Genomic DNA, 19034 nt, shown 5'->3' with positions numbered 1-19034 from the left:
AATTTTGCATTTCTAGGGTAAATTCAAGTTGATCATAAAGATAATCTTTAAGGACATCCAGGTTGGATCGGTTCTTATTTCCCTGAGGATGTCTTGTCTTTCTCTGTGTGATGGTAATATATTTTTTTCTTCTCTCATATTGTCTTTGTCTGGCATTTTCATATCAAAATTAGTCCAGTTTCATAAAGGGTGGGATTTCCTTTTTATCTTCTCTGGAGTCATCTGTGTAAAATTGGAGTAAGTGTTCTTAAACAGTTGGCAGAATTCACTTGTTAAACTGTCAGCGTGGTAGCCAGGATAGGTAGCTTTTTCAATTACTATCCATAAGTTATTCCCTTTCTGCAGCCGTCTGGGCTTTCTGCTTCCTCCTGGGTTACTGCATCCCCCGCCTCCGCTGCCCTAGAGGCACCTGCATCACGCCTGCGGTGCTCTCAGCAGTCAGCCGCAAGTCCCGGCGACTCCTGCATGTGTCTCCGCCACCTCAGATCGTGCTCGCTTCTAGAACGACAGGGGCTGTCCTCCAGTGTTTTAGTTACTTTTCCCCAACCTCCTGCCATCAGACTGGCATTCTTCACAGGAAGTCCTTCTTTCTACAACAGATTTTAAGATGTTCTCTTTACTGGGCAGTGTCCAGGTCTCAGCTCTTTCTGGAAGGTCACTGGCGCCTTCTCTGCACCTCTGAGCCGCAGTGGGCTCAGGTCCTCCACGCCTGCCAGCTCCCCCATTCTCACGAGGACCACGTCAGTGTACGGTTCACCCTCTATTTGTTTATTTAAGTAGCTGTAGTTTTACTTCCAGGATTGTCAGTTATTTGTCATATTAACCCGATATTCTTGGTTCTGAGGTGCCTCTCTTCATTTAGCCTTTAGCCATCAGAGGGTTGAAGGTGCCTGCATTTGCCTGCTGTTTCCGTGTCTTAGGAGCAGATGCCCTCCACCTGTGGGCATGGTGGGCGCTCTTCCACGGGGTTAGCCTCACTGGGAGCAGAGTTCAAGCTGTCCTCCCGCCCCCCCCCACCCCTGTCATGTGCCTCCCTGTGCCCTCTCCAACCCCATTCAGAAGCAGGGGCTCCACCCTGGGCTCTCAGGCCATCAGCCCAGTGTCATCCTGAGGGTGTTGTATGCCTGTCCCTGGCAATCTACTTGGCCTCCTCCAGCCTTAACTACTCTCTCAGCCGCCATAAACGACCAGACACTGCTCTGAGTCATCTGTGGACGCCTTGACAAAGACAGTAAGAAGGGCAATGTGCTCACGGGCACCCCAACCCTTTGAGCTCAGAGGAGAAGCCACAGGACTTGAGGTGGGGTCAGATGCGAAGCGGGTGGTGGCAGTGCAGGGTCTGGAGTCCTGTCAGGCCGGGAGAGGACGACCCTCTGGAAGGAGAGGGCTCTACCCACTGTCCCTGGGGGCGGAGGAGCTGCAGGGCTCCCCCATGTCGGGAGGGCTCAGGGCTTGGGGGGTGAAGTCACTCTGTCAGCAAGTGGCTCAAACAGTCAGCTGGAAAGCCCCCTTCCTTTGAGAGAGGGGCCGCAGGTCCTTGCTCCTCACACTCGTCGTGGCTCCAGCAGTGGCTGAGGGGAGGCAGGGCCCTGGCCAGAGTGCCTGTGGTATGGGGCTTCTCTAAGCTCCATCACGGGCACCCACCCCCGCCCTGGTCCTGCTTGGTCTCAGACGTGGCCAAGGGCACACGTTTGCCTTATCACATGGAGGAGACGTTTGCCTTATCACATGGAGGAGGCCTGTCGTGGCGGCGCAAGGGAGCCATAGCTCTGTGATGAGGAGAGCGCTCAACCAAGAGAGTTCTCAGGAGGGAACACAGATGCCACCAAGAATGGGGCCCCGACCTACGTGCCCCCAGCAGCTGCGGGGAGTGTGTGTTCAGATACAAGGAGAGCCGAGGGGCTGCTGCGCCAAGCCCCTGGAGGGAGAAGCCTGGGGACAGCTTTCTGCCGCGTTTGCAAAGGACAAAGACAACTGCAATCAGCTCCAGGTCTCCGGCAGAGAGTCAAGCGGCGCCCGAAGCCAGGGCCTCCTGGGGCATCCACACGCCCCTGGCAGGCTTGCTCCCGAGCCAGGTCCCAACCGGGGCCTGACATCAGAGGCCCACTGTGCCTGTGTCCTCGCGGGCACTGAGGGGCTGATGGCAGGCTGCCTCCCCCGCGCCCACAAAGCCCCATGGCCACGACTTAGTCCAGAGCCGGGAGCCTTACCTGGAAGACAGTGAGGATGGCGGCAGGGAAGGTGTCAAAGTTGGTTGTCGGAGTCTCATCCTGGAAGTTGAACCTGAGAAGAACAAGGGTCTTGGACAGGCAGAGGCAGGTCCACTGGGCCCAGGACGGCTGGCACCTGGCGGCTGTGTCTGGGCCAGCAGCCCTTCTTGGGGCCTTTGTGGGGGAAGCAGAGTGGGAACCCAGCAGCACTGTCCCCTGAGCGCTGCCCCTAGGGGCCCAGCCTCACTTACTGTCCCCCGAAGAGCTGCATGCCCAGCAGAGCGAAGACCACGATGAAGAGGAAGAGCAGGAAGAGCAGGCTGATGATGGACTTCATGGAGTTGAGCAGGGACACCACCAGGTTCCGCAGGGAGCTCCAGTACCTGCGGGGGAGCCCGGTCTGAGTGCGCCAGGACACTGGGACCCCGAGGGCCACGCCTGCGGCTTCTGGCACCTCCTGCCCTGAGGGCCCCACACGCACTTTCTCCAGGGGCCCACACCCCATCTGCACTGCAGCCCACCACCTGGCCCAGGGTGACAGCAGAGACTGCACGTTCAGAGCTGGGCTCACGCATACCTCCCACACCGGGTCTCTGGTATCCCTCCTCTGCAGCTACACCTGCCTGCATCCCTCAGCTCCCCTAGGCCAGCACGCAGGAAGTGAGGGCCACAGCTATGCGTCCTAGCCGTGCAGGAGAAGGGGCCGCATTGGAGCATCCATCAGTACCACCACCCTCAGCGAGCAGGTTTGCACACAGTCTCAGCAAAGCAGGCTGGGCTTCGGTGCCCCCCAGGGCCCGAGGCACATAGCACGGAGCAGCCCTCCAGGCTCAACCCCCGCTCCATCCCACCCCTCAAATGCTCCTGGGGGCCAGAGACCATGGCCCTCTCATTCAGCTGAACCCCTGTGCCTCACAGGCCCCCTGCAGTCTGCGGATAAGTCTTGCTGCGGGCTTGCTAGGTAATGGGTCCCTCCAGCTGCAACCCCAAGAGAGCCCAAGCCCCAGGGAGATACGCCATGTGCCTCTCTGCCTTAGCACTTGCTGTCCTCCGCCCTGGCCTGGGGAGAGGCCTGGGACATTCCTGAGCCCTCATCCCCAGGGCTGTGTCACAGAGACCCACTACTCTCTTACTGGGTGCGTGAGAGTTAATAAGAAATGGGCTAGAAGACTCCAGAAAGTCTTCTCCTGATGGGCAGGGTCTAGGTCAGGACAAGAGCCACCCACTTTCCAGGAGGAAATACAGCTGCTAAGATGGCAGGCCCACAGCCAAGGTGCAGGCAGCACCGCACCACGTCCTGGAGCCCTGCTCCTGCGGAAGCAGCAGAGGACGCAGGGCAGGTAGCGGGAGCACCCAGAAGCGTCTGTGGGCCAAGCCAGACAGGAGTCCTGTCCAAAACTCCTCCGCATTACACCACCCTGACTTTGAACGGCCTCAGGTGTGGATTTAAAACAGACTAGATAAGACCTAGTCCAGCCTCCACAGGAGGCTGAGGAAGTCACTGAAGGTGCTTGGAAGCGGGCCACCTGCATAGGCTCAGTCTGGACCATCCCGCAGCCGTCATGAGCTGGGCATGTGTGGCCTCATGCTCCAGGCACCCTGGACTGGGAGCCTCAGAGCCTCAGGGTGGCTCGGGACCCACGGTGGAGTCACTATGTCCATGGCCAGCAGGGTGAGGGCAGCTCTGCTGCTGCCGTGACAGCTGTGGATGGGAGCAGCCCCCTCCCACCGCCACTCGGCATAGAGGGGCAGGTTCAGCCCCCTCATGGGCAGAAGGGAGCAACCTTCCTCCAGGGCTGCGGAGCCAAGTGGGATGAACCTGAACACACGGTCAGGCCCGCGTCCTATCACTGAGGATGGCTGGCAGGATCAGCCCTGAGTGGAAAAGGCAGGCCTGGGAGTTCAGGTCAGAAGGTCAGAGTCCCGCTGGGGCCAGAACAGCGGCTGCAAGGCAGGTAAGCACACTTGGGGGCAGCAAGATAGGAAACCTCTATCTGTCAAACTGTTTTCTCCATTAACTAGGGAACAGTCACCCTTTGAGGTTGAAAGATGGGCTCATGGGTTTCAAGACAGGAGCCAGTGTGAAACTGTGGGGAGCAAGCTAATGAGAAAACCAGAAATGCTGGGGCAGTGCTGAGGCTGAAAACAGCCCCACAGATAGACAGGCCCTGGGGGCCCAGACGAAATCACGCTGGGCTGCCAGCCTCGCGCTCGCTGCCCCGTGGCTCTTGTCTGTTTACCCAGTGAAAAGCCACAGGAAGAGATTCCGGACGGCTGCGCGCAAGGCCCCTGCCGCACAGCCGTGCGCCCCAGGAGTGGGGCGGGAGTGCCTCGTCCCCGTGCTCCGGGGGCAGCGGGGAGGCCCTGTCTGTGTGCGGGATGTTGGGGAGGCCCTGTCCGTGTGCTCCAGGGCTGGGGGCACAGGCAGCATGGGAACCAGGCAACACAGGCACTGCTCCTGGGGACGTGCCCTACCACCCCCAGGAGCTGAGGAGGAGGAACTCCCCTCACCGACCCCTCCCCAGGAACTCCCCCTCCAGCCCTGGAGGAACTCCTGCCCACCCCCGGAGCACAGGGCCTCCAGCACAGGGAATCCCCCCCCACCCCACCCCCCGCACCCCCAGAGCACAGGGACGACAGGAATCCCCTCCCCCCACTCCGGAGCACATGGCAGGAACCACCGCCCCCGCCAGCACATGGACGACATACTTGGTGACTTTGAAGATTCTCAGCAGCCGCAGCGCCCGCAGCACACTGATGCCAAAGGAGGTTCCTGGCTTGATGGCCGCCCAGACCACTTCGAAAATGCTCCCCACAATGACCTGCAACAGAGACAGGATCGGCCCAGGGCAGAGCTGTGGCCATGTGTCTCCGGAAGCATTGGCCCTGGCTCCCTGTCCGAAGCTCAAGCCAGATGAGTCAACATGAGGCAGGGGCCTCCCACGGAGCTCCTGCAGACTCTGGGAGCCACAGACACACCAGGAAGACACAGGACACAGAGCGGGTCTGGCCTGCAGGTTTCTTGGCAAATCTTAAAGACTCCTTGTACATGCCTCCCCTGTGGTTTATCATAGCCAGGTGACCCCTCTGGGCCAGCACACTGCCTCAGACAGCCTTGACTGTTAGGCTGTGTCCACACAGACCAGCAGACTCAGCTTCCTGTAACATCCCCTGTTGGGTCTTGTCCCCTCTGAGACGTTCCAATTCATAACTGTATATTGTCTTCCCCCGAATACTAGGAGCCAACAAATGCCTCCAAGGACAGACAGGGACTAGCCCGCCCTCTCGTTTCACCAAGGGTCATCCCGATCGCTGACCACACTAGCGGACTGGGGCTTGTGGGTCAGAGGCCTGACCCGCCTCCAGTCACTCCCAGCACAGTGAGTCTGGTGCAAGGGACTCAGAAAGGACAGAGCAGTGGGGCTGGAGCACAGCGATCCCTTGCCAACAGTGCCCAAAGGGAGTTCCCTCCCTGCCACTGCGCCTTGCTGGGCACACCACAGTCAGCGTGAGTGCTGCGTGCTCCTCACGCGTGTGGTTAATCCTTACTCCTGCTAACCCGGCTTCTGCAGCTGGCGTGGAGAACTCCCCTGTGAACATCAGTCTCCTAAATTCCACTTTGCTGTGTGGCTCACTCATCACCCAAGGTCTGAGTCACTTCCACCCACTTCATACCAACCACAAACACGATCGGCTTGGCATCAACATCCTCACCAAGCCTGAGAAACAGCGACTGATGGGGGCAGTGGCCTCCGCGGGCGAGCACTGGTCCACGGCCTGCGTCCTGCTGTGCTGCCGCACAGCCTTCCGCTGCCTGCCTCCCCAGCCGGGACGCAGCACACCACTCAGAGGACTGCAGACCTGCCCGCAGCTGCCGCGCCCACTTTGACCCTACAGAGCAGCAAATGGGATGAGCTCGTCATGTCTGCCCTTGGCACTCCAACCATCACCACCAATCTTTCTGAGCGTCACGCGTCCCCAGGGTCGAACGCTGTCATTTTCTAAACCTACTTGCTTCCCACTGTCAGTCTCCCAGTGCATCTCCTACTTCACATTAATCCTCAAAATGTGCTCACCTTGGTTTATGACGTAGGTGGCCTTTCAGATGGTCCCCAACGATCCCACTGCCCGGGGCTCACCCCTTGTCCCCCCCTGTCCCCTGGAAGGTAGGTTGGACCTAGTGAGCCACCTTTAGCAAGCAGAACCCAACAAACAGGATGGGATGGCACCTCTGAAAGGAGTTACAGGAGGACCGGGGCTTTGCCTTGGTGCCCTCAGCCCTCTGAGGACAGGGGGGCAGCCTGAGCAGAGGCCCACATGACCAACAGCCACCAGAGTGGGCCTGGAGAATGTCTTCCTGAGGTCTGTCAGCAGCCACGAGCACAAGCTTGGAAGGGGCCCTCACTGAACCTCATGAGGGACCCAACGAGCCATAGCCCGACTGCCAACCGCCAGAATGAGAGGACAGACGCTGGCTGCTTTAAGGCACCAAAGCCTGGGGTGAACTGACACCCAGAAAGGGAAGTCAACATCAATGCTGGAAGCAGGCGCACAGTGCTGCTAAACTAGAAACCCCGCGGGGCGGAGCGGCACGGAGCAGCACGTGAATGAACGCCTGGCCCACCCTGAACACATTCCTTCAGGGATTCCGGACTCCGAAGACTCCGCAGGCACGGTCTGCAGCAGGGTGAGGGAGTCATGGGAGACTACGGAGGGGAGCAGGCAGAGAGCCCCACGGGGCCCACAGCCACACGGAGAGCAGGAGGCGTGCCTCCCGCGCTGGGGCTTGGCCGGGATGCGTCCACGCAGCCAAGAGGAGGGGCGCTGAGGGAAGCGCTGTTAGGTACACAGAGGCCACAAGTGGCTGGCTGGGAAACTGCTCAGTCTCTCCAGAACAAACGAGGCCGTGTTTAGAGATGGCATGCCATTTGAGTCAGTGCTAATGAGGTGGATGAATCGAGAGCCTATTATACGGAATGAAGTAAGTCAGAAAGAGAGAGGAAAATATCCTGTATTAATACAAGCATAAATAGAATCTAGAGAGCTGGCGCTGATGAGCCTATCCGCCGGGGAGCAGTGGCGGTGCAGACAGAGAGCAGACCTAAGGGCGCTGTGTCACCCGCATATCTGAGGCTGCTGACTCCCCCGTAAGGGTCATTCCAGCTTGTGATTCACCCAACCCAGCATTTTGCACGATGTACTCTACATATATGGAGAAGGAAATGGCAACCCACTCCAGCATTCTTGCCTGGGAAATCCCACAGACAGAGGAGCCTGGTGGGCTACAGTCCATGGGATTGCAAGAGTCAGACAAGACTTGGTGACTAAACCACCACCCCTCTGCATATACGTTAAATAAGCAGAGTAACAACATACAGCCTTGATGTATTCCTTTCCCAACTTTGAAACAGTCTATTTTTCCATGTCTGATTCTAACTGTTGCTTCTTGATCTGCATACAGATTTCTCAGGAGGTAGGTAAAGTGGTCTGATATTCCCATCTCTTTAAGAATTTTCCACACTTTGTTGTGATCCATAGTCAATGACCAACCTAGACAGCATATTATAAAGCAGAACCATTACTTTGCCAACAAAGGTCTGTCTAGTCAAAGCTATGATTTTTCCAGTAGTCATATATGGATGTGAGAGTTGGACCATAAGGAAAGCTCAGAGCCAAAGAATTGATGCTTTTGAACTGTGGTGTTGGAGAAGACTCTTGAGAGTCCCTTGGACAGCAAGGAGATCCAACCAGTCCATCCTAAAGGAGATCAGTCCTGGGTGTTCATTGGAAGGACTGATGCTGAAGCTGAAACTCCAATACTTTAGTCCACCTGATGTGAAGAACTGACTCATTGGAAAAGACCCTGATGCTGGGAAAGATTGAAGGCAGGAGGAGAAGGGGATGACAGAGGATGAGATGGTTGGATATCATCACCGACTCTACTGACATGAGTTTGAGTAAACTCCAGGAATTGGTGAAGGGCAGGGGAGCCTGGGGTGCTACAGTCCATGGGGTTGCAAAGAGCTGGACACGATTGAGCAACTAAACTGAACTGAACTGATACTCAATGAAGCAGATATTTTTCTGATCCAGTGGATGTTGCCAATTTGATCTCTGGTTCCTCTGCCTGTTCTAAATTCAGCTTGTACATTTAGAAGTTCTTGGTTCACATACTGTTGAAGCCTAGCTTGAGCATTATCTTGCCAGCATCTGAAATGAGCACAAATGACAGAAACTGAAGAGGAACTGAAGAGCCTCATGATGAAAGTGAAAGAGGGGAGTGAAAAGCTGGCTTAAAACTCAACATTCAAAAAGCAAAGATCATGGCATCCAGTCCCATCACTTCATGGCAAATAGATGGGGGGGAAACGCCAACAGTGACAGACTTTTTCTTGGGCTCCAAAATCACTGCAGATGGTGCAAGCCAAAGTCGCTCAGTCATGCCCAGTCATGCTCAACTCTTTGCAACCCCATGGACTGTATAAGCCAGCATATGGAGTGGGCAACCTTTCCCTTATTCAGGGGATCTTCCAAACCCAGGGCTCGAACCCAGGTTTCCCACACTGCAGGAAGATTCTTTACCAGCTGAGTCACAAGGGAAGCCCAAGAAAGCTGGCTTGAGTAGCCTATCCCTTCTCCAGCAGATCTTCCTAACCCAGGAATCAAACCAGGGTCTCCTGCATTGCAGATGGATTCTTTACTAACTGAGCTATCAGGGAAGTCCTGCAGATGGTGACTGCAGCCATTAAATTAAAAGACGCTTGCTCCCTGGAAGAAAAGTTATGACAAACCTAGACAGCATGTTAAAAAGCAGAGGCATCACTTGCCAACAAACCCAAAGCTGTTTTTTCCAGTAGTCATGTATGGATGTGAGAGTTGAACCATAAAGAAGGCTGAGCTTTGAATAACTGATGCTTTTCAACTGTGGTACTGGAGAATACTCTTGAGAGCCCCTTGGACAGCAAGGACATCAAACCAGTCAATCCTAAAGGAAATCAACTCTGAATATTCATTGGAAGGACTGATGCTGAAGCTGAAGCTTCAATACTTTGGCCACCTGATGTGAAGAGCTGAATCGTTGGAAAAGATCCTGATTCTGGGAAAGATCAAGGGCAGAAGGGGGAAACAGAGGATGAGATGGTTGGATGGTATCATCAACTCAATGGACATGAGTTTGAGAAAACTCTGGGAGATAGTGAAGGACAGGGAAGTCTAGTGTGCTGTGGTCCACGGGGTCACAAAGAGCCGGACACAACTGAGTGACTGGACAACACCGTGGACGTGGGGCAGGGTGGCAGGAAGGAGAGGATGCCACGAACGGAGAGAGGCACAGAAGCGTATGCATCACCTTGTGTAAGATGGACAGCCAGTGGGGATCTGCCGTGTGGCTCAGGGAACTCAAGCTGGGGCTCTGTGACAACCAGAGGGTGGGACAGGGTGGGAGCTGGGAGGGAGGTGCAAGAGGAAGGGGACACATGAATACTTACGGCTGATTCGTGTTGATGTGTGGAAGAAACAAACACAATATTGTAAAACAATTATCCTTCAATTAAAAATAAATAAACTTTTTAAAAAGAGAGAGATGACATGGTCTAAAAATGAAGCCAAAGGCACAATAGTGTCTGGTATGCAAGATCCCAAACGATGAAAGATGGGTCTCAGAGCACATTCCGCGACTTTCTAGCCTTTCAAAGGGATGTAAGGTGAGACTCCAAATGGGCCCACAAGTCCTTTCCTCTCCAGGACGTGGAAGGGTGTTGACCTTGGCCATCTCAGCAGCAGCTCAGGCCAAGGAGGCTGATCCCTAAGAGCGCTGTAGGCACGGCTTCCGTCCAACAGAGGGAAACACAGGAAGACACACCACAGCACGCTCTAAAGGATTATACGTGCAAAAGCATCACCAGCTCGGGTCAAAGTGCAGAAAACAGAATGAGGCTTTTGGATTCCCCAAACTCCACTAAATATGAAGCAGGTCAAGGAAACCTCAGCTAGAATGCTTACCACTTTTAAGGAAAGAAGACCAGGGGCTCCCACACCTAGAACCAGGAAAGGGGACCAGGGGGAGCCCAGACTTAGAACTAGGAAAGAGGACCAGGGGGCTCCCAGACCTAGAACTAGGAAAGAAGACCAGGGGCTCCCACATCTAGAACCAGGAAAGGGGACCAGGGGGCTCCCAGATCTAGAACTAGGAAAGGGGGCCAGGGGGAGCCCAGACTTAGAACTAGGAAAGGGGACCAGGAGGCAACCAGACTTAGAACTAGGAAAGGGGACCAGGGGGAGCCCAGACCTAGAACCAGGAAAGGGGACCAGGAGGCACCCAGATCTAGAACTAGGAAAGGGGGCCAGGGGGAGCCCAGACTTAGAACTAGGAAAAGGGGCCAGGGAGAGCCCAGACCTAGAACTAGGAAAGGGGACCAGGGGGAGCCCAGTAACTGGGGATCCCAGTAACAGGAGGGAAAGGGGCAGGACACAACTTTTGAAAGAATGGCATAGCTCATGGACACAACATAAACCAGTTAGAATCAAATGGGACCAAGAAGGCAGACAAGACTAAGCCTTGAGCTTCAATCAGCACATGAAACGACACACCCAGAGGCACCACGACAGTTCCAAAGCGCTGTCAAAAGACCAAGGAGTGGGCGGTGGCCCAAACCCTGGAAATCTCCACTCCTTCCCAAAAATAGCTGGAACAATTCTCCCACCCATTAGCATATAAAATTATTCAGCCTATAAAAACTAACCACACCACCTTCCGTGGGCACACTCACCCTCTGCGATGGCCCACACGGTAGAGCGTGCTTCTCTCTGAATCTGAACAAATCCACTTCTTACCTATCACTTTGTCTCTCACTGAATTCTTTCTGTGATGTTACATCAAGAACCTGAGCTTCATTAGGTCCTGAAACCAGGTACCGTGGGCTTTGGTTGGGTTTGAGTCCGGCACTTGGGTTCAAGTCCCAATCTGAGGTAAATGGTTTCAATCCCAGACCTAGAACTCAGAAAGGAGAGCAAGGGGATTTCAGACCTAGAACTAGGAAAGCGGACCAGGGGATCCCAGACCTAGAACTCGAAAAATGGACTGGAGGATCCCAGACCAAGAACTAGGAAAGGGGACTCAGGGGGCACCCAGATCTAGAACTAAGAAAGAAGACTCAGAGGGCTCCAGACCAGGAAGCAGGAAAGGGGCCCAGGGGCACCTGGACCTAGAACTAGCAAAGGGGACCAGGGGTTCCTAGACCTGAGAACCAGTCAGGGATTCTCCCAAAATTTGCTGGACTCTAACCAGCCCTTCCGTATGTCCAGGGTCCCCATTTTGAACAGGAAGCTGTAGAACAGCTGCCCCTGCCCAGCCTCCACTGTATGTGGGGCATGGGCCTGAGTACCTTGTCTCTCGTGTTTCATGGCTCTAAGATCTAGAGAAACTGTGGAGCCTCAGCCAGACCTGGGTCCAATTTGGATGATGAGATTCTGCCTTTGAGCTGATGCTGCAGTAGAGTGAGGCGGGGAGTGGGGAGCGTGGCTGAGTGTATCTTACACAGGAAGAAGCTAGATCAGCAGACCGTGGCAGGCAGCCCCGAGGACGGCCCGCACGGACCCCTGGATCCTGGTAACAGTCTTCCCCATGAAAGGTGGGCTGGCCTATTGACTCCTCCTGACAGATACAATAGCACAGCTGGCAGCTGGCTCCCCTGCGACTGCTTCCTGCAGCCTCTCTCTGGTACTCACGTCGTGAGTTACGGCATGGTGAGGACACTTGAGCAGCCCACGGAGAGGCCGCGGCTGTGGGGGGCACGGCCAGTGACCCATGACAAGCCAGTCTTTTCAACAGTCTCTAGTGGGCCTTAACGTAACCCTCCAGTCCTAATCAAGCCTCAGGCTGGCTGCACCTCTGGCTTCAGCTGGACTGTGACCTCGTGAGGGACCCCAGGCCACAGGTACCCTGTCAAGCCACACCTGGACACCTGACCCTTAGGAACTGTGAGATAATAGATACTTGTTTTAAGCTGATAACCAGGACTTCCCTGGTGGCTCAGACGGTAAAGTGTCTGCCTACAATGCGGGAGACCTGGGTTCGATCCCTGGGTCGGGAAGATCCCCTAGAGAAGGAAATGGCAACCCACTCCAGTACTCTTGCCTGGAGAATCCCATGGATGGAGGAGCCTGGTGGGCTATATAGTCCACGGGGTGGCAAAGAGTCGGACACGACTGAGCAACTTCAGTTTCACTTCCACTTCACTTACACTTTAAGCTGATAAGTTCTGGAGTAATTGTTAGCTTCTATGAAAATTATTCCCTGTCCTGGGACCTACCCGGTTCCCAGATGACCATCACTCTGAAGGCTCCTCCCCGACTGGGTCCCCTCTGCCTACATACACCAAGCTTTCTCTCTTCCTTTGTAACCAAGAAGGCAAAGGAGCAGAAGTGTTGGCTGCTCCCAACCATCCACCAAGGTCACGGGTGCCCACGAGCCCGAGAGCGCCGAGGCAGCCGCTGCCTTCCCCGCGCAGGCGCAGGCAGTGCGGCAGGTGTGCGACCACCGCGTGGACTCCAGTGCGGACCATCCTGCATACGAGCTGGGCAGCCCTGTGCCCATCAAAGAGTGTCCCCCGACACTCATGCGTGAAGCGAGTCGTGAGGACCCGACACACGCACGGACCGCACCTGTCAGCTGCGCCGCGTCACGGAGAGGAAAAGGCAAACTCCACCTCAGGCCGAAGCTTCCCTTTGCACAAGGCCCAGCCTCCCTGCCTGGCTACTGAGAAGGCTGCAGAAGGGCAAGGCCTCCCTGGGCTGAGGCATGGCCGCTTCTCGCTCAGGCCCTCCCCAGGTCAGAACTCCGCCGTGCGCAGGTGTCAACAGTGCCCATCCTCGGGCTCTGGGGCCAGCACAGGGCAGCACCCTGCACAACGGCAGGGCCCAGGGAAGGGGCTTCCTCGCCGCCCAGGGCCTGCGCTCGTCCACGGTGAGCCTCAGAAGCACCTGCCTTCCAGGCCTCCCGCACTGCAGAGGCTGCTGAAGGGACCTGGGCCCACTGCTCCCCTCCAGCCTCCCAGGAAAATCTGGTACATGTGTCCAGGTCTGCCCAGGCCAGACTTGCAGAATAGGGTCAGGACCACAGCCTCCTTGAGCCTCCACGGGATAGCAGCAACACATTTAGAAGATCATCTACCAAGCACGGAGGAAGCCACAGAGGCTTGAGCTGATCTTGGGACTGCAGACAGGTCAGGACGGGAATGAGGCTGCCCCGTGGCCGACGCCCGCACCGGTAAGGACCAGACCAGGACGGGCCTCCCCTGTCAGCAGGCTGCCTTTCCCACCTGGGGGCATCAGTCCCCCAACCCAGCTCTGTTCCAGACCCCAGCTCACACTGGGTTTGGCGCTGTGGGGGCGGGCTGCACGTGCTCTCAGGCCAGGACACGGTGGGCCCACCTGGACCCACCGCAGGCATCCCTGATGAGGCGGCTTACTCACCCCGAAATCGAAGCAGTTGAAGGAGGACCGGAAGTAGCTCCTGGGCCCCAGGCCATACATCTTCAGGGACATCTCTGTGAGGAAGAGACCCAGGAAAACAAACTCTGCAAAGTCTAGGAGAAGCCGGAGAAGAGGGGGATTAGCTCGCGGCCTCCTCCCGCCTGGCTCAGTCCAGACCGGAGGACACCAGACCTCTGGGCCGATCCAGGGGGCAGCTTCCAGGCCTGGTCTGCGGCTCTGAGCTCCAGCCTCAGCCCAGGACAAAGCAGCGAGCAGAGGACGTGACGCAGAGAGGTGCTCCTTCCAGCTTGCGAGGCGAGTGCCCAGGCTCCCAGGACCAGGTTCGGGAGTGAGTCTAGGTCAAGGGCCCAAGTCTCCCAGAGGACTTAGGTGGTCAGGCAGGAGGCGCCCAACCCCCTGGAGATGCTGGACGGCTGTGGACCCTTCCTTCTCCCTTCAGTCTCATTCCCTGATCCACACACCAACTGCAACTGGAGTCCCTCTGCGAGGACCCTGGGCCAGAACGCCAGTTTCTCTGCAGGGACCGCCCTGACCCTCCTGGACTCACAGCACCATGTCTGGTTTTAACTCTGTCCACAGGCTCACCCCACTAAAGGAGAGCATCCTGACCACCCAACACCCGCAGACCCCCATAGTACGAGTCTCCCAGGAGGCACCCACACTTGCTCGGGGCTCTGGGGAGTCACATAGGACCCCTGTGGGTGTGGTGCCTTCAGCTCCCTGCAGGCTGGGCCCGGCAGGTGGCAGTAGAGAGCAGGGCCTGCTTCAGCCCAGGGACCTGCCACTGGCAGGGCTGACCCTGCTGCAGGACTGAAGGGAGGCCACACTGGACCTGAGGGTCATCCTGGGAATTCAAGGCACAGAGACACTACTCCAACCCAGCCTGAGCAGAAGGCAGGGTCAGAACAGGAAGAACCGTCCAGAAGCTGTACAAGACCGCAGACTGCAGGAGACACAGCCAAGTTTAGCCCCTGACAGGCTGGCCAAACCAGGAATTCCAGGGATCAGAACAAGGTCGCTGTTTTTGATCCTCCACCCAAAGCTGGAATCCATGCATCATTTCAGACAGTGAGCCAAAGGCACTGTGGCCTCTGACCCCAGAGCATGGGGCCAGGGAAGCAGTGGAGCGTGAAGGGCAGAGCCCCCACAGGCCAGGGACACAGGGGTCAGGCCACCAGGCAGTCACCCGCGTGGTGGCCCCAGGGCCTCTGCATCCAGACTGGTTGGGAGACTGGCCCTCAAGCAGCTTCTGCTCAAACAGAAGGTGGAAGAGAGGGTCACACACGTCCTGCCCTCCGTGTGCACCCTGAAACTGCTCTCCCCCATGTGCTGCACAGACACACAGGCCTCCCCAGGCAGCTCTGCAGCAGCTGAGACCCCAGACAAGCAAAGACACCAGTTCCACTGCCCACTGGGCAGCATGCCTCACAGATGTGTGATAGTTCATACGGCCCAAGAAGGTCTCGGGTAGGCGACCCGGGTACATGGACAATCACCACCTGCCTGGCCTCTGAAGCCAGTCCAAATGCCAGCAGGGTACCCAAGCCATGCCCGGGATGAGTAAGGCGATGGAACAGCAGCCCTCCTGGAGAAGCCATGTGAAGGCTGTGCCCTGAGTCCAGCATGGAACATGAGCCCCTCGGCCCCTGCACTCCAGGGCCCCATGAGGGGAGCTCAGGTCTTGGAAGGAGAGACCGAAGAGACAGGGCTCCTAGCTGCCCCACCCAGACCTTGGAGCTGAAGCTACCCAGTGGCCCATCTTGCTCCCAGGAGATCAAAGTGGGAGCCCTTTATTGGAACCAGCCCAGGAAGTGCTGAAAGGGAAGCTTTCCAAGAAAGGGGGCACCTGGAACACAGCCTCCACAACATGCCCACTCCTTTCCTCTCCCAAGGAAGAGACCCTCAACTTCATATGCTCAGCCTCCCCTCAGAGGCCAAGAAAGGGCATCCACATGTTCCTTCCTGAAGTATGCATTCAGCTTGCAGGCCCTTGCGCTGCCCTGAGCTGACCCTAGAGACAGCTGACCCCTCCCTCCAGGAGATCATGGGCTAGGGGAGCAGAGCAACTACATTACACAATGTCTGCGTTATAACACGAAGACAGCAACTGTGGGGACACAGGGACAGAGGAGAGGGGGGCCAGGTCCATCCTGCCAGGCCCAGGGGTTCACGGCATGACAGCATCCACTCCCAGGCCCCCTTCACCATCTGAGCATCAGTCTCGGGGTCCTTAGTGCCTCGGGGGTGGTGCATTTGACAGGCGGACAGCGAGGTGCATGGCCAGCCTCAGGCCAGGGCCCCGTGGTGAGCTCTGATGGAGCTAGTCCTGATGGGAGCCCCCACTTCTGCCTCTGCCTCCTGCAGGCCTGCCCTCCTGGGCTGGGTCAGCCCGCCTCAGCTTCAGCCCAGCACTGAGCAGATGCCTCCAGACCCAGCAGAGGCCACCCCTCCCTCCAGCCATTTTCCCTGGGGGATGCTGATGAACGCAGGCATTTCCAGGAAACCACAGAGAAGATGAGGCAGTGAGGGGGCAGATTTGCAGCCAGGGACGCCTGTGGCCCGGTCAGCACATAGGCACTTCCAGCCTCATGCTCCTGCCATCAGACACGCAACCAGGCCGTGCAGGCCCCCTCCAGCCCACTTAGTGGGCAAATCTCCAGGAAACAGGAGCAACCACAAGACAGACCGGGTACCGCTGGCTTCTTGCAGGAAGAAAAGGCCTCGCGAGAAGCCCCAGGGAGCAGCCACACTACTGCCCGAGTGAGGAGGAAGCCCTGTCTCCCCAGCCCCTGCCCAGCGCCCAAGGGTGGGTACCACCGCCTGAGGACTCAAGGAGACACTGAATTCATTCCCAAGCCAGGTCCCACACCAAGTCTTGAGCCCAGGACACATGAATCAGGGGCAGGGCACCGGGCTCAGTGCACACACTTTGATTCCTTAGCCCGCCCTCCCCACCTGGGAGCCAGCCGGGGCCCCTCCTGCTTCTCCTCTCTCTGCCCTTTCCCATCATGCCAGCAACGGATTGCAATTGAAGTCTGGGAAACAGCCTGGAGCCAGCCCCCAACACAGCCCTCCCCAGCCACATTTTCAAGTGACCCGGGGAGCCGTCCATCCAGAGCCCAAAAGAACCCAGCAACAGCAGCCCAGGCTCCTGGTCAGAGCTGCCTAGGCTCCGTGTGGCTGGTCCGCTGGGGGCCAGAACTGGGAGCCAGGAGGGTTCTCTGGAGAAAGGCTTTCTTGGGCATCTAGGTGGCTGCACGCACGCAGGGAAAGGGAGATGGAAAGGAAGAGAGGGAGGCACGTGTGGAAGCTCAGAGCAGGCTGTTTCCAGATCAGGAACTAACACGAGCAGGCTGAAGGCGCTGACCTCAGGGAAGGGGCAGGAGGGGCTCCTGACCGCAGGACAGAAATCATTCATGCAGTGTCTCTGGAGCTCTCGTGAGGCAAAATGAACAAACATGACCTTCTGTTGCACATGCCCTGCAGGGCCCTTGGGTGTGAAGGAACCTGGTCCCTGGGAAGGGGCCTCAGCTCTTCACCTCCTTGGAGCTGTAACCAGGGCCAGACAGGTCACGACCCATAGCCCCTGCTATGTCCTCAGGCTCATGGACACGTTTGTAAGTAATCCCTGGTCATGGACACGTCCAGATTCACCCAACCAAGAAGACACAGAAACAACTAGAAGAGCCCTGGGAGACCCCTGGGAGCCAAGACTCTTTCTCCTCAGGAATCCAGGGCGGACGCATCCCTCGGTCCCTGGGTCGAAAGCCCTTAGGGCAGGAGACATCATCCCGGTTCCCCAGACCCCTCCCTCGTTTCCCACTACACTGATGGACGGGGTCTAACCAGACCAGCCTCCTGGAGCCTGGGCCAGGCCTGGGCACAGTCAGGCCTGCAGCAGAGATCCCCGGGGCACTTCGGTCGGCACAGGGGTCCTACCCAGGGCACGCCAACGCCACAGGCTGTGGGCCGGAAGTGGTTCGGAGGAGGCGGGGCCCGGGAGGCGGGGCCAGCTACGTACACAGCGCCGTGGTGAGCCGCTGGGGCTGCTGGTAGTGCACCATGGCCACGCACAGCGTGTTCAGAGCCACCACACACAGCACCACCCAGTAGAAGCTCTGCGCCTTCACCAGGCGCCGGATGAAGAACCGGAACATCTTCTCCTTCCTGCGGAAGTATGACGAGCTCTCCGTCTTCCCACTCTTGAGGCTGGCTCGGGCGAAGGGGGACCCTGCAGGAACAGGGGGCTCGCTGAGGGTGTGGGTGACCAGCAGGCCCCAGGGCACACTCTCCCTCCGCCAGTGTGAGCCCTGCAGACGCACCCGCAGAGCATGTGTCCCCCATCCCACAAGGACACTTGCCCTGGCCTGGCTCAGGGTGCCTGTTTCCATCCCAGGCGCCACGTGTGTCAGACCCACTACCAACATTGTGCTAAAGGCCCCTGTGCCCCCTGGAGTGGGTCCTGGCCACACCCCTGCTTCCCAAATGAGGGAACCAAGAGCCTGGGTGGTCTCCATAGCTGCTGGGCTCCGGCTGGGAGGCCTGCATTGAAACAGGCCTCTGGTGCCCAGCGCCCCAGCCACCTTACAGGAGGGTAGTCCCCGTGCTCCCAGGCCACTCTGATTTCTGGCATCACCTGGGGAGTCCTGTCGTTTCTGGCCTTTCCTCCCTCCGTAGCTCCAGGGCCAAGAGCCACTGACCACCCGCTTTTCTAGGAGTTGTCTTGGAACACAGCCAAGCTCCTTCACTTGTGTCTGGCTTGGCTGCAGACCATGGCCCACAGAGCCCAGAAAGTCTGCCCAGGAAGCTGCTCCTCTGTCCCCACTCACCCGCCAGACCCAACTGCCCTCGCCGGCTCCCGTGCCCACAGCCCCTGCACTGCCCCCAGGGGAGTGCCTTCCCCCCAGCTCCTTCTCAGCTCCGAGGTCACCCTTCTCTAGGCTCCAGTAACAGGCCTCAGTGCCCCAAAAATCACATCCTGTACCAACTGCACTGCGTAGGCTTACCAGTCTGTTCTTTGCCTGAGCCCCAGATCAGACTGAGCTCTGGGGGGCACGGCTTCCCTCTGCACCCCCAACCCCTTGTGCCATGTGACAATTGCATGAGCGGACTTCATGGGTGCCTGGAGGCTCTGAGTGCCCCCAAGTGCTCAAACACAGGCGGCTCTGAACACCTGGCCTAGCCGCATCCCTGGGGAAGAAGCATGTGCGCATGTTACACGACGGCAGGCGTGTTTGCACAGGGGTGTGTGCGTGTGCAGACTCAAGAGTGTTTCAGGCTGGCATCTTCTTGGACTCACTAAATGAAGACGGGCCGAGGCCTCTGGGGCAG

At 57.5% G+C, this 19034-nt stretch overlaps 1 protein-coding gene across 3 annotated transcripts in view; it reads right to left on the bottom strand.

The window, feature by feature from the left end:
* CACNA1B (calcium voltage-gated channel subunit alpha1 B) overlaps positions 1–19034 on the bottom strand; it is a 214956-nt gene that overhangs the window by 115454 nt on the left and 80468 nt on the right. For all 3 annotated transcript variants that reach the window (XM_061434350.1, XM_061434349.1, XM_061434348.1), the window contains 5 exons: positions 17725–17934; positions 13683–13795; positions 4920–5032; positions 2462–2593; positions 2211–2283 (listed from right to left, as the gene is read on the bottom strand). In XM_061434350.1, coding sequence (XP_061290334.1) covers positions 2211–2283; positions 2462–2593; positions 4920–5032; positions 13683–13795; positions 17725–17934 — 641 coding nt within the window. The remainder of the gene's footprint in view (positions 1–2210; positions 2284–2461; positions 2594–4919; positions 5033–13682; positions 13796–17724; positions 17935–19034) is intronic.

The sequence above is a fragment of the Bos javanicus genome, chromosome 11, assembly GCF_032452875.1.
Source record: "Bos javanicus breed banteng chromosome 11, ARS-OSU_banteng_1.0, whole genome shotgun sequence".
NCBI classification, from domain to species: domain Eukaryota; kingdom Metazoa; phylum Chordata; class Mammalia; order Artiodactyla; family Bovidae; genus Bos; species Bos javanicus.
Note: the sequence above shows the minus strand (reverse complement) of the source record. Positions and strands in the feature narration are given on the sequence as shown.